The sequence below is a fragment of the Ascochyta rabiei genome, chromosome 11, assembly GCF_004011695.2.
Source record: "Ascochyta rabiei chromosome 11, complete sequence".
Classification (NCBI taxonomy): Eukaryota; Fungi; Ascomycota; class Dothideomycetes; order Pleosporales; family Didymellaceae; genus Ascochyta; species Ascochyta rabiei.
Window position 1 is genome coordinate 403191 of NC_082415.1, and position 17792 is coordinate 420982.

The following is a 17792-nucleotide window of genomic DNA, read 5'->3' on the forward strand; positions in this document are numbered from 1 at the left end:
TGCCGGGTTGTCGTGTGCGTCGAGTGCGCCGGCTGCGTCGAGTCGAGTCGAGTCGTGTCGAGTCGTGTCGTGTCGTGTCGTTGTTTGGGCGGCGGCGGCGGCGTCTCCGGGGGGATGTGGATGTTTACCGTCGAGCTCTGCACGCTTGGCTGGTGTCCTCCCCGCGTCGGGGCTCAGTGCGTGACAGGCAGTGGCAGGCAGCAGACAGCAGACAGCAGACAACAGACGACAGACAACAGACAACAGACAACAGACAACAGACAACAGACGTGACGGTGAAGGTGTGGAGGCGTGACGGTGGCCAGGGGTCTCGGCGAGTCTGCGGTGGGGTCCCGCTCGCACGGGGCGTGGGTGCTACCATCCAAGGTGGTTGACTGGTTGTGCTGGATCCAATGATTCCAATCCATGCACTCACTGTACTTGTACTATGTAGACCCTTGGATCCATGGGTGATGCTGGCCATCCAATCGCCGGCTGCAGGCTGTCAGCTCGTGCTAAGCGTGCCGCCACAAACGCTGCGCTCTAGGATGCCCAGTCGAACACAACCAGACTCTTCAATGGAATGAAAATCTTGAATACAATCTAATTCTAGGGTTGCAGCGTTTTTGAATCGCTGTGAACGTGGTTCGCTATGCCCATCTCCAACGCCACACTCAGCGGCCATGCAACCGCTCCACCTCCAAGCTCGCCGCCACAAACGCCGCACTCCCCAGCACGCTGTTGTACAGCAACGGCCTCCCGACATAGTACGCATAGCTCGCCGTGCTGTTCAAGCTGCACACACTCACGGTGCCATTCCACCCCAGCGTCCCGTTCCCGTTGTCCACCACAAATCTCTTCTCGAGGTAGGCGTACGCACGCCGTCCCACATCGACGTAGCTCGCGTTCAGCCCCGGCGACCGAGGCTCCAGGTACCCCAACCGCACGCCCTTGAGGAGCGCGTACACAAACATGGAGCTCCCGCTGCTCTCGATGTAATTCCCCTCCCGGCCCGGCTGATCCAGAACCTGCCACCAGCCCGCCGACGCGGGGTCGACGGCTTGCGCAACGGCGCGCATGCGGTGTCGCAGCTCGTCCACCAACCAACTTCGGACGTCGCGCACCGCCTCGGTGGACGCCTGCGAGTCTGCATCCAGCACCTCGACCGTGTCCACCAGCGCCATGACATACCACCCCAGACTCCGCCCCCACACATGCGGGCTCTGCCCGAGTGTGTTGTTCGCCCACACCGCCGTCCGGCTGTCGTCGTACCCGTGCACCAGCAAGCCGTCTTCGCCATCGGTGCTGCAGTGCGCCGCCACCAACGCAAACTGTCTCCGCAGCTCGCTCCACGCGCTGCTGGACCGCGGGCTGTAGGTGAGTGTGTAGAGCGCCCAGAAGGGTCCGAAGGAGAACAGGCCGTCGAGGTAGCTCCAGTTCGGGTACACGTAGTACCAGAGCCCTGCCTCGGCGTTTCTTCTGTTCTCGGCAATGCTGCTGTCGAGCACGTCCGCGGCAGCCTTGTACTTGCTCTCGCCTGTCGTCTCGTACAGCCGAATCATCGCGTTCCCGCTCGACAGCCTGTCCATGGGGAACCTCAGCGCAGAGCTCGAGCTGTTGAAGATGCCGAGTAGCGAGTCTGCCGACCGCGCCACGTAGGATGCGATTCCAGGCGTGGACGCGTGCTGTGGGTATTGCGCGGCGATGCGGGAGAAGGTCTTTTGGACGAAGCCGGCTTGCAGAGCGCCCGAGGGGTCGCCCGCGCTGCTGTACACGCCTTGCTGGCGGGACATGATGGACTCGGCCATTTGGAGGGAGAGCGGGGTCGTGGATCCATGGCCACCGCCGACAGGCCTGCTTGCGAGTGCTGGGAGGATGCAGAGGGAGGCGAGGGTAGTGAGCAGCCGCATCTTGGAGTTGGATTCACCTTCAGGGAGGCGAGGGTAGCAGTTGGACTCACCCTCAAAGAGGCAAAGGTAGTAGTTATTCTCACCTTCAGGGAGCCGCGAGGGAGCCGCCTTTTCCACGCGCGGTCCTTCTGCTGCCCCACGTCGAATCGCACCGTGATGACCTCCGAGCAGGACACGCTTGAGCTGACCAACGCTAGGGATTATCTTCTAACCCTATCCAGAAGATAATCTAAACATGTTAGGATTAATCATGTAATGAAATCTTAGGGTTAAAGTTAGTACAAGGTAGTTAGGTTAAGATTAAGGTTATTTCAAGGTTAGGATCATCTAGAATCTATTGTATTTTGTTATTATAGAGTGCAGTAGCTGCAAAGATTTTCTTTCTAGTGCTCTTGCGTGTTGCTTGGACCAAGTCGGTGAGTTGGTGGTTTGGTTAGGTCAGCTCAAGTGTATCCTCTGAGCGATCGACAGGACGCAAACAAGGAGGCTCGGGAAGACGTCCGCAGCCATCTCATTGGACGGGCGCACTCCAGGAACCCAATGTCTACACTCTCTCATCACTTCACCAACGCTTTCTCATCACTTCACCAACGCTTTCTCTCATCACTTCACCAACACCTTCTCATCACTTCACCAACACCTTCTCTCATTACTATCTGTGCCCCTCTAGCAGGTACGCAACCCTGCTAGGACGGCTGCGAGTCTAGGGTATATGCATATCCACGCAGCATCCATCCATCGCCTTGCGCCCAACGCCAATCCCCCCTACGCTATGCATCCATCACATCTTTCATCCTCGAACGCACTCCATTTCCAGCTCTTTTTCTTGTACTAGCCTCCATCTCTAGCCCTTTTTCTTGTGCTAGCCTCCATTCCTAGGCCTTCTTCTTGTACTAGCCTCCATCTCTAGGCCTTCTTCTTGTACCAGCCTCCATTCCTGGGCCTTCTTCCTGTAGCAGTACTCCTCCATCTCTAAGCCTTCTTCTTGTAGTAGCCCATCTGCTCGGCCTTCTGCAGCAGCCTGGAAGCGTCGTTGACAGCGCGGAACGCACGAACGGTCGCGTCGACGCTCTGGTACATGAGGTAGCCAGGGATGACGATCCAGAAGAAGTTCATGAGGACGAAGTAGCCCCAGTAGTAGGCTGCCTCCGGGCGAGTGTAGGCGACGTCGAGGATGTAGTGGTCGAACAGGGAGGTGGCGTAGTACAGGATGTCGCCGTAGAACTGGCCGAGCGAGACAATCAGCTGGAGAGAGTAGCGGAGCGGGTGGTCGACAGCGATCAGGTAGGCGGTGACGAAGGAGAGGGGTCCCCAGAAGGCCTGCCGTGCGTTAGTGGTGAGGTCGGCGTGTGGCAGAGGGGCGGGGCGGGGCGTGGCATACCGCGGTGATCGTCTCCATGCACAGGACGAAGGCGTCCTGGGTCAGGTAGCGCGAGTCGCTCAGCGCGTACTCCTTCCACAGCTGGCCAAACAGATCCTGCATGCCGCCCATGCGCCTGAAGTTGTAGGCAAAGTAGCCCTCGAAGAACGAGTGGATGCAGCCGCACAGCACGAACCACATCATGATGGACACGTCCGAGTTGCTGGCATTCGGGCGCAGCTTCATCAGAATGGCGTACGTGATGCTGAAGATGACGGCGCACCCCGCTGCAAACATGCTGACCAGTTCGAGCGTGTTCCATTCGTTGGCCATGTACCCCACAATCTCCACGCCGAGGGGGTAGTACGGGTGCGCCGCTGCAGAGGAGGAATTCAAGGCCATGGCGGTGCAATGGCTGCCAGCGCGACTCGACGGTGACGATGGGGGGAGGTGAGGAGGGGAAGAAGACCGGGCGGCTGAAAGGTGAAAGGTGAAAGGAAAGGGGTACGCCTGCAGCATTCCTGATTTTCCTGGGGTACCTAGGCAGCCAAGGGTTTAGTCCGCGACAGGGGTCCGCAAACAAGCGCGCTGTCAGACAGTGACGGCATCGCGAGCCGTCAGCAACCCTCGCGAAAGCATGTGACGCCGGTGACGGTCGGCCGTGCACAGCCTGTTGGGCAGGCCGCAGTACCATGCATGTCTCATATGGGCTGACCCACGCCGCTGCGGCTATCTACCATCCAGATCCGAGATGCGTTTGTCAGCTCCTCGAGGGTGGATCACATCTGCAGGCAAGACCCTTCGCTACGAGCCGTGGAGAGTGAGAACAGCACGCGTAGTGAGGGTAGCCTCACGATGAATTCCCAAGCATTGGACACTGGCGACGAAGGCGCTGCGGCAAGATACACAGTGGATGCCTTTGCCCCTGCCGGCACCCCTCAGGCCGTCTGTCTGGCAGCGGCGAACCTCGGCTCTTTCCCCAGACTTGACACGGAACAACCATCTCCACACGAATCACTTGCATCATCGAGACCTCAACAGCACCATGACCAAGGCTAAGACGCAGGCTGATCCCACGCCCACCCCTACGCCCAAATGGCAGTCCGTCTCGTGGCAGAAGAAGGACCAGCAGTTCGCCCGCATACCTAGTCAATGGCGCTTGCCGCAGCCACCGCCATCAAGCGTGACAAACTATCTAGGGCTGCCTCGCGAATGTGGCCTGTTGACAGAGACAGAGCTGGACATCACCGAAAACTATGATGCTACTGCTCTGGCAAGAGCAATACGAGAAAGAAAACGGACGTGTCTGGACGTTACAACAGCCTTTTGCAAGGTATGCTAGTCGAACCGCTGGACAAGACCTGACTGACGCCCTGGCAGAGGGCAGCAGTTGCCCACCAGCTCACAAACTGTCTGACCGAGATCTTCTTCGATGATGCCTTGAAGCAGGCAGCCGAGCTGGATGCTCACCTTGATGCTGGCAAGCCACCTCTGGGCTTGCTGCACGGCGTTCCTGTGTCCTTGAAGGACATGTTCAATGTCCGCGGCTATGACTCCTCCCTTGGACTCGCCGCACTGTCCTTCAAGCCAGCTTCACATAATTCAGTACTTGTAGACTTGCTGCTCCGCTCTGGTGCGGTGCTCTACTGCAAAACAAACGTGCCACAGGCTCTAATGGCTTTGGACTCGCACAATAATGTCTTTGGCCGCACCCTCAACCCCATCAATACAGCACTCACTGCAGGTGGTAGCTCGGGCGGTGAAGGCGCTTTGCTTGCCATGCGCGGCTCAGTCCTAGGTGTTGGTACAGACGTCGGTGGCTCGATCAGAATTCCCGCCATGTGTGACAAGCTGTACGGCATCAAACCAAGCGATGGCCGTGTCCCTTACGCCCTCGTTGAAGGCGGCTCACTCCCTGGAGCGGCCAAAGTTGGACTACCGGCCAGCGCTGGTCCCTTGGCGCACTCTTTGCGGGACATGGACCTCTTCTTCCAGGCAGTCTCCGACCAGAAGCCTTGGAAATTTGATCCTGATGTCGTGCCGTCACCGTGGGGCACTGTACCCTCTGTTCCAGCAAGGAAATTGAGGATTGGTGTCGTTAGGCGAGATGGTGTAATCGAGCCACTCCCACCGATCGCACGCTTGCTAGATGAAGCAAAAATCAAGTTGCAGAAGGCTGGGATCGAGGTGGTCGAGATGGACATCGCTCCACTCTTCTCGCAATGTCACTCCCTCGCGAACGCCTTGTTCAATGTCGAAGGTGCGAACGCCATGTTTGATCTGCTGGAGTCTGCAGATGAGCCATTGTCGCCATGGTTGTCGACTCGACTGAAACGAAGGAAGATGGCGCGATTCGAGAAGCTGCAAGAGCTGCACGGCAAGCGAGAGAGGCTGCGCAAAGAATGTTTGCAGATGTGGAGACACAAGTCGGGTGAAATTGATGCCTTCATCTGCCCCGTCGCACCGCATCCCGTCCCGCCAATCGATCGCTGGAACGGTGCGGGCTACACGAGTTCCTTCGTACTGCTCGACTACGCAGCAGGTACCATACCGGTTCGGAGTTTCACCGAAGCTGATAGGAAGGGCGAGATGGAGAGCAAGCCTCTCGGCAGCTGGGACAAGGTTAACAGAGACCTATGTATGTTCTTGCTTTCGTTTTCTTCAATATTTTGGAATGCGCGACTAATGTGATCAGGGACCGGCTTCGATCGCACAGCCTACATTGGCTCACCTCTGTGCGTTCAGGTCGTAGCGCCGAAGCTGCAGGAAGAGAAACTGGTACAGGCCATGTCCGCCATTGACGCAGCGCTCAGGGCGGAGGAACCGCTCTCCGCAAAGCTCTAGAAAATCATTTGAGTCTACATTCGTCGCTAAGCGCTTCGTCGAAGCCTTCCGTGATGATCCTTGGAATTTTCCCTCTTACCGGCCGAGTGTAGGTGTTTGCGCAGTTATACTAGCGCAGACGACAAGACAATCGGAGCTGATCGGAGCTGTTTAGCGCCAATCCCCGTAACCTCCCGCAACGACACACAACACCACACCCCCAATTTGACTAGGCGCACGCACCAAGTAATACGTATCCCACGACGTATAGAAGACCGTATCTGGGAAGCGACAATGGTAGTGCGGTTTCCGTTCGTATTCGCCCCACGAGGATATGTAGTGCTTGATGTCACTCAATTCTACTTTACACCGTCGACTACACAAATCGTAGAGTTTTCTGCTACCAATTCGCACCACAGTCTCCTCACTCAGAGTCCTTGTCACAAATCCTCTTCCCTTCGATCGCGGTTTGTAGTAGTGTCAATGTAGTGTGGTACTTGAAGAAGTAGTCCGGCTTATGTACATGACTCTTTCTTTAACTCCTATCCAGTGACTGACTCTGACCAGACGAGCACACGCGCATACACGGAAACCGAATGCTCAGCGTCTGTCATCATGGATGAAGATCGATGTATCTATATGGAAAGCATCGTCGACCGACTAATAAACCTCACGTCGGCGGAACGAACAGCTGCTCTCACACACCTATTCAACCTGCGGACAGCAGCCGTGGAAGATCTCAGCGACCTTGAAGACAACCGACGGCACTGGGATACCGTACTAAGCCCATCCACCCAACCCGACCACGTCAAGGATCTCGTCAGAGACCTCACCCAGCTGACAGACGAAGAGCTTTCCACGGTCAACTCGCAGGTATCAGAACGCACCAGCGTGGCTAACGAGCAAGCGCTACAAACCGCCGATGAGAAAGAGAGGGCAAAGCTCCAGGCCCAACTAGCGTCCAGCGCAAGAAGGTGAGCCACTTTCCACCGTCTGGTGATTGCGTTCGGGAAACTGACTCGAGCAGAGCACGCGAGAGCTACATCGCAGCCCAGCGGGGACTTGATATGCAGCACAAGCGCCGACTTGCGGAGAAGATGAAGGACATCCGCGATGCTATTGAGCGAGGTGTTAATACCAACGAGGACGTGACGTCGTTAGAGGACGTCTTCGCTAGAATCGAACAAGACTTTTGGGAACACTACCCAATATCCAAGGAGGGTTCGCGGGTCGAGAACGAGGGGCGTTGAGGTGTGGCGTGGCGTGGCGTGGCGTGCTGGCTCGGTGTTGGTGCTGAGGTGCACTCGAGCGATGTCGTTGTCGTAGTGGCGCCGTCATACACTGGGACAGAGACGTGGCGGCATGCGCTTTGTTTGTGGTGCGGGCTATCTCTACCACGTTCACGTCTACACGCAGCAACCGAGCGGATCCGTGGGCCTTGAGAACAGACTCGTGACGTCCGCTTCTCGTGGGACCGAGACTCAACATCGCGACGTCCTCGCACCATGAGATCAGAGACTGGAGAAATTCCGCTGCCGCTCGGTACGCTGCTCTACCCCACCCGACTGCGTTTCCAGCCCAACGCACTGAAGCTAGCGGTTGCGGTGCCACTCAGACATGGCGGGCAGAGGCACGCTAAACAATGTTCAGGGGGAATCCAAGGACCGGCATTACCGGCCTTGTTGCGACGGAGGTGGTGGACTGCGTGTTGTACGTAGGTGAAGTGGTCGGAGGAATGTGCGTGGACAAGGAGGTGACGGACGTAAGTAAGGACGTGGGTATTGGTCGGGACAACAAGAGTCCCGTTGGCTACCAGCAAACATCCGATATGGGTGCAGGCTGAAATAACTGGCATGCGTTCGCAGATGTTGCAACCTACGGTATCGTTGCACTGATACGAGAACCGAATCGGTTGCTTAGAATGCTTAATTAAGAATGCTGGTATTGATAGCTCTGTAGCCGGGCGTGTGTGGGTTTGTCGTTTCCCCTTACGGAGAGGCCCCTGCCACCCAGGCTTGCGTTGTTCTAGAGAATGGTGGATTTTAGACGAGATGGTCCAGCTGTAGGACGAGAGGATACTGAGGGGAATTAGCAGAGTGTGATTCGAGTATAGAACATCTGCACGTGCAGCTTGTAGACTTTTTCTTTTTTTGCAGCTTGAAGACTCGTTAGCCGGGGGTGGCAGACGCAGGTGTTACAGTGAACTATCCGAGGGTCTGTTGTCTTGCTCTTGTGGCGTGAGAAGGCAGCAAGATTGATCAACCCAGTTCCGTCAGCTTCCCCTGGGACTGAGGACTCAGGCCAGCCCTCGAAACGTAGGTGCCAGACCGTACGCCACTCACTTCCATCAAAGGTTGCCATTTTGATTTTGCGGATTTCTGTCCGTCTGGTCAAGGTTCATGTGCGCGACTAAATGAAGGCCGTAAATGAAACCGTCCCCAAACTCATCGTGCTCATTGACACGCAAGTAAGATCCCACCAGTGCACAGGGGGACGGTCGGCCCGACTGGTCTGGTTGTGACTGAATGATAGTAGGCAAATATTCAAAAGTGTGCGCCTCACCTCTCCTCTGTCCGGGAACTGTCTCGCAGTCATGGGTTTTCTTCAGCCTCTCTCGATGGTCCTAGACGATTTCCAAGAATATAGCAGAATGTGGTCGGCTAATCTGCATGTTTCAAAATATTGGAAGGCTCACGTTCTCCAGCGACCTCATTGAGGTCATTTAGCAGCGTCAGAATATAGTCCAGTATATCTTGCCCCTCGTGAAGGCGCCATTCAAGGGACATTGGAGACGACGGTGCGTGCATAGCTCCGACGTTGCCAATCCATAAGTTCAGCCTTCCCAGCTCTTCATTCACCTGCTCACAACTGGTCAGGCTGTCTTGTTTAACCGGACTTGTTATAGCCAATCTGATGGACTTGAAAGGTTCGATGCAGCTCTGGCATCGTGCCGCCACAGACATCATTCGAAAATTTATTGTGTCGTCAGGGGAGGATGGTGTTGTAAGCCTGTCTTAAGCTGGGGTGAAATACGATGGTGACGTGAGCCTGAAGATGACGAGTGTGGCGAACGACAACAGTCGCTCCTTCCGCTTAACCCAAGCCCACCTCACAGCAACACCACAGTGTGCGCAGCTAACTCTCTTCCCTCCTCCGCCCCGTACTCTTCAATTTCCCAATGAGCGGTCTCGAAATTGCAGGTGTTCCACTAGGAGCCTTTCCACTTACTCCTTGTTACCAGCTCGAGCACTGGCGCGACGTTGCCAAAGTAGGTGAATTCTGGTGGCGAGTGCGGAAAGAGTACAGCATCTGCCACCGGGAATTGCAGTTCCAGGGGGCATTATACAAACAGAACTTGAAAGAGCTATTGCTATCGATCGTGAGTGATGCGAGCGAGGTGGCTAGCCTGATGAGTGATCTAGATGGGAAAGAGTGGAGCAGTAAGGCTTTGCGGGAGCAACTGTATATGGGCATTTCTGGTGAGCTGAACGAGGCAGCTGAAGAATTGAGGAATGAGCTGAGTTATGGTAAGACGACGATCCAAAGCAAGTTAGAGCCAACTAAGCTTTCATTGGCGAAATCCAAGTTGGACTACGAGGCTTTTCGCCTCAAATTCAGTTCAGACGAGCCTGTAAAGAAGGAGATCTTCAGACGGTTGAAGGATTGCAACGAACGATTGGAGAAACTCCTCAGCACGAGCGACACATTGTCTGCCCTTGGAGGCGTCGATAACACAAGTCGACTCTCGCCTTGGAGCCTTCTCTCAAGAAAGTGTGGAGGAGGTCAAATCACCTTTTCAGGGCTTTCCAGAAAGCATAGCAGTGCTCTTGCGAGCAGTGTCTGTTTGCTACCCTCCAGCTCGAGCATTGTAGGCACCCGGAGGTTTGCTTCAGGGTCGTTCTCATGTTCATCGCTCCTTCATGCCAGACAAAGACTCCATGGTTCTGGCGAGAAATTTAGTGTGGACAAATGGCCGATTGTTCTTTATCGCAAAAGCCTACGCAGCCCTTGTCTCTGCCCGGTCGAGCTTCGATGCCTACCCCATTGTCAGCATCAGCATCAGCATCAGCAATTTGAAGGAAGGATGCCTTCTCGTTACCTGTCCGGCCTGCACCAACACCGGATACGATTTCACTAATTGACTCGAGCGTCAAGATTTGCCAGCTTTTGGGCAATGAACAGCATCGCAAATGTGCAGGCTTGATTGGCCATGACAACGAGACGTACCACCATCATCCAGCCAAGTCAACAACAAGAGTTCGTCCTGATAATAGCCGCCCACTAACATTGTATGACATCCTTTCAAATGATTACGAAGAACATCTGACCAAGCGTCAACGCTATTCTATCGCTTTGCTGCTCGCTTCCTCGGTTGCGCAGCTGCAGTTCACTCCATGGCTCAGGAGTGGTCTTACAAAAGTGGATGTTCATTTCCCTCCATGTGTAAATAGCAGTGGTACCTTATCACATTACGAGCCCTTCATCCGACAAGGTTTTCTATCTCAACATTCAGCAACCATTGCATCCCAACCTGTCGAGTGCAATTTCACCTCACTTGGTATCCTTCTCTAAGAACTCTGCTTCAGTCGACGACTGGAAAACCATCCTCCCCGCAAGAAGCATCTAGCCGGAACCGGGGACATAAAGCAAGCTCTCGACCTTCTAGCTGCGACAAAGTGGTCACAAGGAGTGAGTGATGAGGGTGGTGACGAATATGCTTCTGCCGTGAAATGATGCTTCTTCACAAGCGCGAGAATGGCCCACGATTCATGGCGAGGCGAGATCATCAAGAACGTGATCAGGCCTTTGGAGAAGTGTCAGGAGTACTTCAAAGCAGCAGGCGTGATTTGACCAAGTCTTTGCCAGGCCGGAGATATGCTGCGCAGCAAGAGATCACCCCCGGGTCACTGTTGTCGATGCTTGCAAAAGTCGCAAAGTAAGATGCACTGCAGGACGAAACGCGCATGTATTTGCCGGTGGACAAAGGTTGACGAGATGGATGGTGGAGTCGTCCAAATGTGGCACAACGGTGCGAAGAAGGCAGGTGAGTGGTCATTTGAGGTCCCTAGCTTCGGCATCCTTGGCGGTGTCTCTGCAGACCGAGGTCCACATGGAAACACAAGCGTGAAGATAGTGGCGGGGAAGCAACGAATCTTGGAGGCGGTCCGGGGTGATGTGGGGATATAGACTCCACTAGCCGTCCCTGGGTGGCGTCACCTAAGTACCTGCATTCTGCAACTCCTCGATGCTGCACGTCTGTTGATCAGCGACACGTCAACGCACAGCAGCAATGTCACTTCCTACCAAGTCAGTTTCGCCCAAGGCAACACCCCTACCTCCTCTACCCAAGGAAGATCCATTGACGCCGGCGCAATGGAAGACGCTGCTCGCCATTGCCGACGCGTGTATACCAGCAGTCAAGCCAACATCGACCGCCAACGCCAGGACCGAGATTGCAGCTACGGATACTGAATATTCAACCGCTCTTTCTGCGTTGCGAGCACTTACGCCGGAGTCAGATCCAGATGCTTCAGCTGCTGCAAGAGACTACCTCAACGACTATGCATCCTCCAATCCAGTATTCAAGCAGGAGCTGCATCGTATATTTGCTCTCTATATGCCCTCATCAACCCGCAAAGAGCTCATCATGGTTCTCAACGTACTCAACACCCGCGCGGGTTCTTTCGCTTTAACGGGCTACTTCACACCTATCAGCGAACAGCCCGTCCAAATCCGGGAAACCATCCTCCGAAGCTGGGGCACGGCAAGACTAGGAACGATCCGCGGCCTTCACCGCTCCTTGACCGTGCTATCGAAACAGACCTGGATCAAGACGACTCCAACCCTGCGACGTGTCCTGGGCGTGCCTCGCGTACCCACAGGTATGAAACCCGGAAAAGGGCACGACTACGAATTCATACAGTTCCCTCCCGGCGACAGGCCAGAAGTCGTGGAGACAGATGTTGTCATCATAGGCAGCGGGTGCGGTGGGGGCGTCTGCGCAAAAAATCTCGCAGAAGCCGGGAACCGCGTGCTCGTTGCGGAGAAAGCGTACCACTGGACCCCGGACCATTTTCCCATGAGCGAAGCAGATGGGTGGAACCACCTTTTTATGAACGGCGCATTTATCAGCTCGGACGACATGAGTACGAGTATCGTCGCCGGGCAGGCATGGGGTGGTGGTGGGACGGTCAATTGGTCGGCGAGCCTGCAGACGCAGGGGTATGTGAGGAGAGAGTGGGCAGAGAGAGGACTGCCGTTTTTCACCTCTGCTGAATTCCAGGAGAATCTGGACAGGGTGTGTGGGCGCATGGGTGTGAGTGCGGAGCATCTGGAGCAAAACCGGGCGAATGCAATGTTACTCGAGGGCGCGAGGAAACTGGGATATAACCACAAGGTCGTTCCGCAGAATACCGGTGGCGCACAGCACCGCTGCGGACACTGCACTTTTGGCTGCGGGTCATGTGAGAAGCAAGGCCCTGTGATATCCTACTTACCGGATGCAGCGAGAGCAGGCGCGAAGTTCATCGAAGGCTTCCAGGCCGAGAGAGTCGTCTTCAAGACCATCGGTGGGAAGAAGGTTGCAACAGGCGTAGCTGGCTCCTGGATATCGCGCGACATCAACGGCAGCGTCGCCGGCGAACCCACCACGCGCCGCAAAGTCATCATAAAAGCAAAGCGTGTCATCGTCTCAGCCGGCACGATGCAAAGCCCTCTGCTGCTCCTCCGCTCCGGCTTGAAGAGTTCCCACATTGGACGCAACCTCTACGTGCACCCCGTCGCAATGCTGGGCGCCATTCACAAGGAAGAAATAAAGCCCTGGGAGGGCGCAATCCTCACCTCGGTAGTTGGCGAGTACGAGAACCTCGACGGACGCGGCCACGGCGCCAAACTCGAAGCCACGAACATGATTCCCTCGTCCTGGCTCATCTGGCTGGACTGGAAGAGTGGACTGCAATACAAGCTCGACGCGGCACGCATGAAGCATATGACGGGCTACATCTCGATTTGCAAGGACCGCGATACGGGCAGAGTGTATCCGGATCCTGTGGATGGACGAGTGAGGTTCTCGTACACACCGAGCAAGTTTGACAAGAAGCACAGCATGCAGGGATTACTTGCACTGGCCAGGATCCAGTACGTCGAGGGCGCGAGCGAGATGTTTACCAATGTGCCTGGAGTGTCGACGTTCAAGAGGGACCCAGGGCTGCCGGCAACAGGGAATGGGATCAACGACGCGAGGTTCCAGGCGTGGCTGGCCGAGATTCAGGCGGTAGGATTCCCAAGCCCGGAGAGTGTGTTTGTGTCGGCGCATCAGATGGGGACGTGTCGGATGAGTGCGGTGGAGAAGGAAGGTGTTGTAGATCCCACTGGCAAGGTCTGGGGTACAGAGGGGCTGTACGTTGCCGATGCCAGCGTGTTTCCTAGTGCGAGCGGTGTGAATCCCATGGTGACCAACATGGCTATCTCGGATTGGATCTCGAGGGGTGTTGCTGACGGGCTGGTTTCGAGAGCGATGCTGTAAGTTGCGGCTATTGTAGGCATATCAGATTTGATCCGTTGCGTTCCGTTATCAGACTGTGGCACGCTGATGTCATGGTTTTTCTTTTGTAGAGTTTTGGTTTGTGGTGTACGGGCTATTTGATTTCCTTACACTGCAAGATCTGGATGCACTGTAGACTAGAGAAGAGGTGGGACTGCAACGATTGGCTGCGGTGCGCGTGTCCGGGATGTGCCGAGGAAGGGTCAGCGGGCGACGTCATCTTGCAGAGTGGGCCCAACACCGGACCACGAACGCCCAACAGGCGCTCGCCTCACTCCATAGCTTCCGAATAGATCTGCATGCTCGTTGCATAGACAGGACAGGACAGGACAGGCAAACTGAAACCCCCGCTTGCATTCATCCATCTGATGAGTCGGGTGAGGCGGACTGAACAGACGAGTGGGGCTGGGCGGCGCATCGTCAGCAATCGACAACTGCTATTTGATGGCGCACGGCACCGCGCCTGCGCTTCGCTAGGCAGGTTTGCGAATTTGCGACAGCAGATGACGGCACAATACCTTTCTCTTGCAGCACGACGCGCGAAAACGAGAGTACCGATATAACCTGGTGCACCCGCCTCTGACACCCCGCACAGCCTCTCTATCAACACCAACATCAACAACACCACCAATATCCGAACAGGACGTTAAACTTATCAATCAATCAACAACACCACCAACACCAACAACATCAACAACACCACCAACACCACCACTATCGCTATCTCCCGCCACAACACGTGCAGCCATGGCTCCCATAGACGGACCATTCAATCGTACCAGCATGTTGCAGCGCTCGGGCAGCATTTCGCACGGCAGCTTCGGCCTTAGCAGCGCCGCAGCCAGCGGCGGCACAGAGTTCATGTCGACACTGCCCCCGCCCAAGGCTGATGTCGACGGCTGGGACAAGACCAAGCCATGGAACCAGCAGACGGTGCACAGTATCCCGCTCCTGTTCAAAGACGCCATGTCCGTACGCGAAGAGGTGTTTGGCGAGCAGGGCGTGCCGCTGGAAGCCGAGTTCGACGAGGATGATGCGCGCAGCTGGCACTGGGTCGTCTACGCCTCGGTCGGCACCTCATCTAGCTCACCGCCTAAGAGCGTCCTCACGCGCAGCGATTCGGGTAACACCCCCGCAGACGATGCTAGACGCGCCTCTGCGACTGCCCAGCGTCTCCCCGTGGGCACCATCCGCCTCATTCCCCCGCCGCACGGCCCGAACAAGTATGTCGACGACAAGCACCCTGATGCCGACCCACCCAAGGAACTGGGGACCGAGCTCACCCCAGAGCCATACGTCAAGCTCGGCCGCCTCTCCGTTCTTTCACCCTACCGCAAGCTCAACCTCTCCAAACTGCTCATCAACTCCGTTCTCGACTTCGCTGCCCAGGAACCAGACGCTGTCTACATACCTCCTTCCTCGACCACGCGAGAGCTTGCCGCCCTGCAAGGCCCAAACGCTACTCGACCGCTCTCCTGGCAAGGCCTCGTCATGATCCACGCCCAAGCGCAGCTGAAGCACATGTGGGAGAAGCACGGCTTCCGCGAGGAGCTCCGCAACGACAATGGCGAGCTCGAGATCGCCGCCGAGCCACACTGGATGGAGGAGGGCATCGAGCACGTGGGAATGTGGAAGAGGCTCAAGATTGCACCGGGAAGGTTGTAGTCTTCAACCTCCCCTGTCCCTGCATGATGGACCTCTTGGAAGACCTTTGCTTACGCTCCCCTCCAGCACGCTCTTGCAGCGCCAGGTAGCAGCCGCTCTCGACAAGGGTCCGCCTAAGTTCCCCATAGGCGCTGTCCGAGTTGCAGAGCCTATCAACTGAGCCGTCGTTCGATACATGGTTTTACAGGTCTTTGGTTTTGATTTTTTTTGATCGGCTTTCACCCAACATCATGGCGTATACCCCCTTGCACAAGATCACGACGACACGATACGAATAGACTCTTCATTGCTTTTCCCAACCGCTAGGCGCATTACTGCGGTGCTGTGGCTTGCCCGCTTGCAGATGTTGCAGATATAGCATAGTGTAGCATGGCAATTACACTCCCATCTTCACACGCTAGTTTGCTCTCTCTTGGATACCTACGTGAATGTCGACACCACAGACTAAATTTCTCTTCTTGCTATGTCCTAGCCACCGGATGCAGGCAAGTCTTGCTTGATCCCACGACGACTGCTACGGGCTGGTAGGTATAAAGATCATGCCTCAGTACTCTCCGCCAGCGTCCACGCGAGGTACGCAGTTCAACGACATCATGACTAACACCACGCGCTGCCGAGGCAGCAAGGTCCCACCTGTTCCAGATTCCCAGTCTATCCTCACAGCGTAGATGGAGTGCTATGATGCTTGTTTCTCTTTACCGGAAGATGTCATGCTGAGTGTTCGAATCGGGGCCCTGCGAGTGCTCGGAGCTGGCGACGTGGATTTCCTGCGGTGTTCAAAGGTCTTGACAATCGCTACCTTCTGCAATATAACCAAGGACAAGTGGATGAGAAGCTGCCTGGCAGGGATAATTCCATTCCAGGAGTACTGAAGTGTTAATTGTAAGTCGCGAGTTGAAGAGGTATCAGTCAGCAGTGACCACGGGCATGCCAACCCTAATGGATACCGTTTTGTCGCCAACGGATCGCTGCGTTCCCGGTGGGTAATTGCAGTTAACGTACCGCGTCAACAGAGTGTGGCTGATGTAGTATCTTAACCCGTAACATCGTGAGCAGCGCAAGCTACGATCCCGTCTTGAGAGAAGGACTGATCGAAGGGTAAGAGCTGCGATAAAGGTAAGCGTCTCGCGATACTCGACATTGCGGGTCACGCGTTGCAATGCTGACCGTATGGTCCGATGCGAGTGTCACAAAGATACAGCGAGGTTTATGCGACACGATGACTTGTCAGAAACCTCATCTCCGAATTGGTAGCAGGGAAGTCAATTGCGGATAATTGCAGGGTAGTTTATGCGGGTCCAAGCTTCCTCTATGAGCTCTACTACGTACTGAGATGGATGGTGTATTTGAGTGTTTTGGTTATGTCCTCGTCTGGCCTTTTTCGTTGTGCATTCAAACTCTTCTCCTTTCGTACTTGAGAGTCTGTAGTTTGTTGGGCTTCTCTACATTACATCTTTTCTCCTACAATTAAATCGAATAGGACGGCGGTCGATTTTCCACACCTTTGCAAAACCTAGACGTCGAGCCAACTCATCATCGATAAAACCCATTCCTCATGCTCAGCGCTGAGCTGCATAACTCAACGCTCAGCTCTGCTCAATACATGGCAATGACAAGATTTGGCAAAATATGAGGGACATGCATATCAACACGTTGCTGGGATCGGTCTCTTGGCAGCGAATCGAGCCTGATGAAAGAAGATTCGACTTCTCCAACCTCGACGCTATCATCCTGGCGGCTCGTGAGTACAACATAAACCTTTTTGTTGTGGTTCGGCAGTTTCAAGAACGCGCTATCAATATACGTGCCAGCTTGGGTGAAGAAGGACATAAAGCGTTTCCCCAGGGTGCACACTGTGGAAGCTGGAAATCGCAAACGCACACTGGAACTTCTCAGCCCACTCTCTGAGAATAGCTGGACAGCCGACGCAAAAGCTTTTGCAAAGCTGGTGGCGCACCTGAAGGAGTTCGACAGTCAGCACTGCATTGTGCTGATGGTACAGGTCGAGAACGAGACGGGATCACTAGGCGACTTCAAAGACCGATCCAAAATCGCAGAAAGGCGCATCATTTTCATACGACATTCATCCAGATATTTGCTGGCTTTTAGAAGCGGGATCGGTGGGTGAGCGCCGCTTATACGGAAAACCCATGCATTATGGCTAACCACCCACAGCTCAGCGCGTGAAACGGATCGCTTTCAAGACCTTGTGTCCCCTGTCAGTCTCCGCATCAACCCCGGATTCCCACCCCATGGCACTGGCGGCGTATAGTAATAGTCGGAAAATGTGCCACCGTGCTCGACAGTACGAATGTATACCTGCGTCATGATGGAGACCTTTTGAGATGAACATCCAGGCGCACCTGTTTCGTTCTTTTATCACTCTGATTTTACATCTCGAGGGGACTTCACTGCGGACAACAACCAAGACATAGACATTTTGCATCGTGAGGATGTCGCTGTTCCATTCCAGCCACGCGAGGACGACATCCCGAGTTCCGGGAGCCGTACC

General features: G+C 55.2%; 6 protein-coding genes across 6 annotated transcripts, besides 5 other annotated features; 4 read left to right on the forward strand and 2 right to left on the reverse strand.

The window, feature by feature from the left end:
• Positions 1–36: 36 nt before the first annotated feature.
• Positions 37–80: a tandem repeat.
• A 121-nt stretch (positions 81–201) lies between these two features.
• Positions 202–269: a tandem repeat.
• A 384-nt stretch (positions 270–653) lies between these two features.
• On the reverse strand, positions 654–1889 carry EKO05_0006763 (Unsaturated rhamnogalacturonyl hydrolase; the record flags this gene model as incomplete). The annotated part of the gene is made up of 1 exon (XM_059636875.1): positions 654–1889. One exon carries the CDS (start codon positions 1887–1889, stop codon positions 654–656), a length of 1236 nt encoding a protein of 411 aa, XP_059492858.1.
• A 176-nt stretch (positions 1890–2065) lies between these two features.
• Positions 2066–2344: a mobile genetic element.
• A 517-nt stretch (positions 2345–2861) lies between these two features.
• On the reverse strand, positions 2862–3651 carry EKO05_0006764 (Cholestenol Delta-isomerase; the record flags this gene model as incomplete). The annotated part of the gene is made up of 2 exons (XM_038940789.1): positions 2862–3209; positions 3271–3651. The coding sequence occupies 2 exons, from the start codon at positions 3649–3651 to the stop codon at positions 2862–2864; spliced, it is 729 nt and encodes a 242-aa protein (XP_038797300.1).
• A 643-nt stretch (positions 3652–4294) lies between these two features.
• EKO05_0006765 (uncharacterized protein) lies at positions 4295–6093 on the forward strand (the record flags this gene model as incomplete). Its single annotated transcript, XM_038940796.2, has 3 exons — positions 4295–4582; positions 4630–5887; positions 5945–6093. 3 exons carry the CDS (start codon positions 4295–4297, stop codon positions 6091–6093), a joined length of 1695 nt encoding a protein of 564 aa, XP_038797301.2.
• A 594-nt stretch (positions 6094–6687) lies between these two features.
• Positions 6688–7322, forward strand: EKO05_0006766 (uncharacterized protein; the record flags this gene model as incomplete). Its single annotated transcript, XM_059636876.1, has 2 exons — positions 6688–7046; positions 7100–7322. The coding sequence occupies 2 exons, from the start codon at positions 6688–6690 to the stop codon at positions 7320–7322; spliced, it is 582 nt and encodes a 193-aa protein (XP_059492859.1).
• Positions 7323–7348: a tandem repeat.
• Positions 7349–11362: 4014 nt separating this feature from the next.
• Positions 11363–13597, forward strand: EKO05_0006767 (uncharacterized protein; the record flags this gene model as incomplete). Its single annotated transcript, XM_038946210.1, has 1 exon — positions 11363–13597. The coding sequence occupies one exon, from the start codon at positions 11363–11365 to the stop codon at positions 13595–13597; it is 2235 nt and encodes a 744-aa protein (XP_038797302.1).
• Positions 13598–14219: 622 nt separating this feature from the next.
• Positions 14220–14329: a tandem repeat.
• A 33-nt stretch (positions 14330–14362) lies between these two features.
• On the forward strand, positions 14363–15280 carry EKO05_0006768 (uncharacterized protein; the record flags this gene model as incomplete). The annotated part of the gene is made up of 1 exon (XM_038946211.1): positions 14363–15280. The coding sequence occupies one exon, from the start codon at positions 14363–14365 to the stop codon at positions 15278–15280; it is 918 nt and encodes a 305-aa protein (XP_038797303.1).
• Positions 15281–17792: the final 2512 nt, after the last annotated feature.